Below are 7,027 nucleotides of genomic sequence, written 5' to 3'. Positions count from 1 at the left end.
CGGGTACAGTGTAATTTTCTCAAATTTAAGCTAGTAAGAATTCATTTCGGCTCGAGTTATAGGATTAAGGCCTTTATAAAGGCTTCCTAAAGATCACTCTCACTCGCCCTAGAAATGGATTTAACGCATAAAGCAGAAGCCCAGAACAGTGAAGGAATAATTTGTTTGTAGCATAAAATTTAGGTAATTACCTTTACCAGCACTTTTGCAGCAGGGACGCCACAAAAGAAGCTACATCCCACCTATTACAACATAACCAAGCCAAATGTCGCCGCTTTGTTAGAGCCTCTACGTCGTCTGAACTAGGAGCAAAGTAAAGTATACGTGGCATTCATTTTTGACGCGTTTCCCTCCTAATATACAGTAATGTCTGAATTTTAAAATCTTTCTGCCCATTTTATCATATGACCCCGCCCAGATGCTAAGCCATTCAAAAGAAGGTTGCAATTACTAGAAATTTTTTTCCACGGCCGCTAGCCTCAGCCCCATAATTTTGGATCAATGAGTCGCACGCTAACATGAAACTTTTCCACACCTCACAAGACTACAACAATAGGTATACGTAGGCCAGTTGACTTCCTGCTGTTTCACCATTCAGAAGGACATAGAACTTCCCGTGTCACCCTGTCCTCCGAATTTGGCAATCATCACACCACTCTTAATTGCTGTCCATAACATCCACCTCAGGCCATCCACATGGATGATAGGATGTGTGGTTTAACTACCAAGATTTTCATCGGTTGATATGGAAACCAAAGGAACAAGAGAAACCTATGAGCTCATTGAATGCCAAATACCCAAAAAGAAGTCCGCAAACACGAACACTCCAAACCATCAAGCTCTACTCTTTTTCCAGAATAATAAAGTAGAAAAGAGATTGTCGATCGAGATTCAGCTAAGCCTAAAAAGATGCCAGACGATATTAAAATTCTGGAATGAAAGGCATGCAATCCGCATCCATACTTATTTCCAGACGAATTAAAATTCTAATCCAGCAACACATGCATCTTCTCTAAAAATCTACAATATACATTTTATTTGAGGTCAATTCCAACGTCCAACAGTTACAAGCCTGCGTTCAAACTCCATGTACTGTATTTATTTAGAAGTGACACAGCATACTATTAAGATATATTTACATCAAGGGAGAATTCCAGCACCTCAAAGTGAAAACCGAAAACACCATTATGCGAACACATACAGAGAAGCAGTAAGAGTAACACTTGAACAGAACCAAAGTAGAAATACTTCAGTTATGCAACTTCTGCAAATCCAACTCTCTTATTCCCATAGTCAAAAACTGTATGGAAGGGACCCATGAAAACATCCCCCAGAATCCTGCAATTCAGTAAATACTAGTATGACCATCACAGTATTCAACGGACTTGCAAACTAATTTAGACAGGGATTTTGGCTGTAAGGATGTTGGCGCCTAGGATAAGAGAAGTGAGAATGATAAGAGAAGTGAGAATACCAGAGAGGACCACGAGGTGGTGGCACATCCAATGCTGTAAATCCACTAATGCATTGAGCTGCTTCCCCATCACCAACTTTGAGGACATACTGATTGCCAGCACAAAGAGAGATTCAGATCAATCAGTCTTCAGAGCAACACTTGAACATGCTAGTGAATTAAACTCAAACATGATTTTTTTTATATATATACATGTTTAATTTTTTCCTTCAACATTCATTTTATCAGTTAAGAATATCTATCTCCTTAGTCACCTTTCCTTTCTCAGCCTAAAAACCGGGCAAAGCCAAAACTAGTCATACCTGCTCAGGAGCAAGGTCAAAAACTCTTCCCCCAATTGTAAATGAAACATTAGGCATGGTTGACAAACTGCCACAATCTACTGCTGATTCTCCCATTGGACTAGGCAATCGTTCGCATAGCTGCATTTAAAAATTAAGGCATGAGCAAACATAGTGCGAGACTTGAAAAAAAAGACATGTAATTGGCTTTACCTCATTCACATAATTAAGTATGTGCTCCTGTGTTTGATTCTGCTTGAGCTGGTTCTGCATCCACACAACTGCCATCTCACAAGTAGAGCACATTGCGTCGTGCAAACCACCAGCCACTTCCTGAATCTTCTCATTCACAACACTCTCAATACCCATACTGATCACATCAATATCATGTCAAACTAACGGCATCAGTCATCAATCTTAAAAAAAAAAAAAAAAACCTAAATAGATGCAACAAGAAGGAAAATGTCAGCTCTAACCTTACACCTCGTGAACCATCAAATGTGCACAAACCAATTTGTGAGCAGATTTTTTGTGGTTGGTCCTGTCATATGCAATTATGATGGCACTTAGAAAATTCAACAAGCAAAAGCAATCATCAGGAAATATGAATAAATTCTTCACGCCGTGAAGCACCATCAGTCAATAATGGGCATCAGCAATTTTGCTAATACCTTTGCTAAAAGCATAGCAATTATGGTTTCTCCATATTGAGCAACAACTGCCTTGCACTCTTGACTAACAACTCCAGTGGCTCCAATGGCATGATTTACTTCAGTAATAATAGTCTGCAATCAAGTGCAAAATGTCACAAGTAGAAACCAGCAGCGGCTGTAAAACACTAAAACAGGCCAATTATCAAGACTAAATTGCTAGAAAATAAGGTCCAGTATAACAGAAAGCCCAGAAGCCCCAAAAGAAAAATAGTTTGGTGCAAAATAGAGAAAACATTTGCATGGAACCTCAAATCCATCCTACAACTACCAGATCAAAGATCATAACATAGATTCTAAAACATTTGGTCAAACGAGACAGTCCTCTTATGTGCAAGATGGACCCAACATGTCAAGCTCTAAGCAGTAAGCAATGGAAAAAGATGGTTGACTACATACTGTAGGGCCAGCCAACAAAGAAGTTCCAGAATCAGCAATTGCTGCACAGCCACTGCTGCAAATTCCTGAAACAGATGAAGGAATCAGGATGATGATGGTAAACAATACAAAGCAATGAGGAGCATTTCATGACCAGCCCACCCTCCACCCCCACCAAAGAAATACAAACATGATTACTGCTTTTTGCTTACCAGTTGTTTTACCATCAATCAAAACATCTCCCATGTCAAACTGCAATAACAAGAAAAAAGCTAATACTCGGAACATATAGGCAAAGAGTTATTCAAATACTACAGATGATAGAAAATATGCCTAAAAACCAACCTGCCAATAACCTTTCTGTGTCACAGGGACATATGTGTGCTCACCCTTGTAATGGTTGGGGTCCATCCCACCAAAAACAATCTCACCCCCTTCATCTTCATCAGCATTGCGATTAAACCAGAAAGAGAAAACCGGTTCTTTAACAAGACCCTGATTGACCATGTTGTACCTGTAGTGCATAAGAAGTCAGATAAATAGCCAATGAGATCCCAACTATCCTATGCTCAATACAACAACCAAAAGAAATAGAATTAGTACATAAAAATAAGTAATTACTTACCACACAGGTACAGCATTTCCAACTGATATCTCTTGAAATCCAAGTCCAAGTATACCATCAAACTTTGCAACCAAGAAGGTAATGCTGGGCTCCCTAGTTGCTTCAATGAATTCCTAAACAAAACAAACCGATTAGTAAATGAAAACCACTGACCATCAATTCACTTATTTTGTACTTAACCAACTGCATCGAATACTTGAACTACCTGATTCTTGATCACAAGCTCGCCAACTTTGACATTGTCTTGACTAAAGAAGCCAGAAATAGCACCAGTTCCATAATGGATATCTGCCGATTTTCCTGCATAGGTACAAAACCATGTCATACTTCATGTCTTGTGTCAAAAAGATTTTCCCAACAAAGCAAATAATAAGCACGAGGAAACATGCAAAAATAAAATCTAGGATCAAGTATGTCCCACCACGCCCATTGTAATGGCAAGCAGCTCATGTGAAAATAACCTTCTGGGAAGTTATACCTCAGCAATCATCTAATGCAACATATGCACATGTACATTTGCATGAGCAGATACTAGAAAAATCAGCCAAAACCAAATATTAAAACTAAAGATCCATCACTGTGTACGAAGTAGTACTCAGCAAAATATTAAAACTGCATAAAAGATGCATAGACAGGAAAATTGAATATTTGGCTAACAAAAATTAAAGCCAGTAGTTAGGCTACAAAAATATGTCCACTGCAATAACCAAGCTAACACCAAACTTACGCAGCGGGAAAGAAACATTAAACTAAGTTCATATGGTACAGATGATATACCATGCATTTTGCAGAATATTTTAAAATAATAACACCGCATAACCAGATTACTTGTTTATCTATGTCAACAGCTTCCATAATAACAGAAGCTTCCGATTTATATGCCAGCCACAGAAGACAATTAATAAAAAAGTACATGGAAGAATAACATGCAAAACAATTACCAATATGGAAGGCAGACATCAGGAATATTTACCACATGGAAGGATAAATAACCATCATGATCCATTAATAAACAAAAAGACCTCTGACCTAAAACTAACTGCCCATGATAAGCTGCTTTGTCAAAAATCTTGTACAAACCATGTTATTCTTTCATTAGGAAAGACAAACAGAGAACTAACTTGGTATGATGCTTCTCCTAAAGATTCTCAGTTTATCCTCTAGCATAACATACCACTACATTTGTTTATATACACAATTGCACATGCAAATAAGCATGAGATAACAGACAAATACGAATGTGCATCTATTTTGATATATTTCCATCCAATATCAATTAAAACAAACAAAAATCTAAAGCACCTAATACAAGAATTCATAATTCCATAAACACTAAATAAATTAAGTAGAGTAACAAACCATTCTTCTTGTAAGTGCTTGATTGGCCTGACTTGTACTTAGAATGGAAATAGCAGGCCACCTGCAAACAGGGATAAGGTCATAATGATATTCAATTACAAAACATAACAAACCTTTCTTCCAAGAAAATTTATTCAATCATTAAGACTCTGAGGTCTTTAGGACCAGCAATAAACCAACTACATGAAATATAAATCAGATCTTCTAAGTGATAAAAAAATTCTAGGTTGAAAAGGCCAAGTTTGGTTACTATAATTGTAAAATGGAATGCAATTCTTAAAATAGGATTATATTCTTTATTAGCAAAAGTATCCAAATTCTTTTCCAATGTTCTCATATTTGAATTACTTGATTTACATTGAAACGGCATCTATTCTTATACGTAATTCTTAGATTGTCCCTAAAATTTAGTCTATTATTCCAAAAAAGAACTCAGAATAAACATCCATTTCTATTCCTATTCCAATTCCAAAAATAACCAAACATATCATTAAAACAGATACCTCTACTAAACTAAAACTAAAAAAAAAAAAAAGACTCACCGAGAAATAGCACTTGGAAGAGGGGACCCACAGGTTAGAACTACCAGTATCAAAAATAACGGTGAACTTCTGTGGGGGAGTACCAATACCAATTTCACCAAAATACTGAGCGTCCATGTAATTCTTTAATGATACTATGTCAATATCTTCCGCATCACCTAAATTACCACGAATATGATACTTTTTAATAGAAGCACGAAATGCTTCTCCTTCTTTAGACTCAAACTGAGCAGCTACACGATTGTTTTGGTCAAACTTCCTCTTTTTAAGTCCAATTCTAACCAATCCATCATTCGATGATGAAGCAGTAGCACAGACCAGAGGCAACAGGATCAAGCAAAAGAACAGAGCAGGTTTAAAAATTGTTCCCATGTTGATTGATCACTGTGAAAAATTTAACAACGAAAATCAATCATAAATTTATCAAAAACCCCAACTTAAATTCAATTTAACTCAAGAAACATATACTCACAGTTTTGTTACAAATAAAAACAAAACAATTATATCAGACATCTACAAGTTGAATGATACGACAGCGTTTATTCTAAATTACACTTTGGTTTATCTTTGGTATTTCACCATAACTAAAAATCAATTCGAGAATTTAAACTGAAAGACATAAACACATCGGCTAATTACAATCTAAAAAATCATATAAGAAACAAAAAATATCTTGACTTAATTATGTGATTAAGAAAAAGCATCGATTAAGCTCAATCGAAAGCAGTTACTAGCATTTCTAGGTCAAAGAAAGACAAGAAGATCTCATTTTCTAGCATATTCCAAGCAACCAAACAATAACAGAAAAGTCAAACTCACACAAAAAAAAAGTTTTACATGGAAAATAAATCGGAGTACTGTAGAAAGAGTTGCGTCGGAGAAATTGTAGAGACAAAAAACAAGGCGATGTTTGGAAGATCAAATACTACTTACATGGCGAACCGACACAGAGAGACAAATGATGATGATGGTGGTGATAAAGGTTTTGAGCGGACCGAGGAGAATAGATATTTACGTGCCTATATAACAGTCCGATTTCTCAGGTTTCATTTATTTTTCTAAATAATAATAATAATAAAAAGCTGGGGAATTGACTGCATCATGCAATTTGATGCCCGAGAGCCGTACACGTGTTTTGATGGGATATTCTTTTCTTATTTACTAAGAGTTGAGGAGGTTTTATGTTAAAAAAAAAAAAAGAGTTGACGAGGTTTTGATTTGGTGTGGACCAAGACTACGATACGAGGGCCAATGGCGCTGCTGCTTCATGTACAACACATATAGGTTATGATTCAACTGGTTGGATTGATGGATGTTCAAATTTAATTCCACTGTTTAGGTTCTCTAACTAGGGTTATAAGCGAATCAAGCAAACCCACGACTATTCCAAACTTGATTCGATAAAAATTTATCCAAATTTATTAATAGTGTTAACAAATTAAGTCTAAATTTGTTGATAAACTTATATTTAAATTCACAAAAAAAATAAAATATTTATTTATTATAAAATTATTTTATTTTATAAATATATATTTATCAATTTATAAAAATATATTTATTTTTATTATCTATTATAATTAAATTTTATTAACTATTAAATATTTAAAATTAATCGAATCAAGAGGATTAAGCAAATTATTTTATTAATTAAATCAATA

At 35.5% G+C, this 7,027-nt stretch overlaps 1 protein-coding gene across 2 annotated transcripts; it reads right to left on the bottom strand.

Moving 5' to 3' along the window:
* Positions 1–1,008: 1,008 nt before the first annotated feature.
* Positions 1,009–6,459, bottom strand: LOC8266253 (aspartic proteinase). Of its 2 annotated transcripts, none has more exons than XM_002529880.4 (14): positions 6,303–6,459; positions 5,370–5,753; positions 4,828–4,888; positions 3,674–3,768; positions 3,469–3,581; positions 3,189–3,357; positions 3,056–3,095; positions 2,865–2,929; positions 2,427–2,540; positions 2,232–2,296; positions 1,969–2,125; positions 1,777–1,896; positions 1,475–1,563; positions 1,009–1,338 (listed from the first exon to the last, which is right to left on the bottom strand). In XM_002529880.4, exons 2-14 carry the CDS (start codon positions 5,739–5,741, stop codon positions 1,254–1,256), a joined length of 1,545 nt encoding a protein of 514 aa, XP_002529926.1. In that variant the 5' UTR covers positions 5,742–5,753; positions 6,303–6,459; the 3' UTR covers positions 1,009–1,253. The 2 variants fall into 2 exon arrangements, with proteins under 2 accessions (XP_002529926.1, XP_015581298.1); XM_015725812.2 differs by having other exon boundaries at positions 6,207–6,353.
* Positions 6,460–7,027: the final 568 nt, after the last annotated feature.

Source organism: Ricinus communis, chromosome 9 (genome assembly GCF_019578655.1).
Source record: "Ricinus communis isolate WT05 ecotype wild-type chromosome 9, ASM1957865v1, whole genome shotgun sequence".
Classification (NCBI taxonomy): Eukaryota; Viridiplantae; Streptophyta; class Magnoliopsida; order Malpighiales; family Euphorbiaceae; genus Ricinus; species Ricinus communis.
Note: the sequence above shows the minus strand (reverse complement) of the source record. Positions and strands in the feature narration are given on the sequence as shown.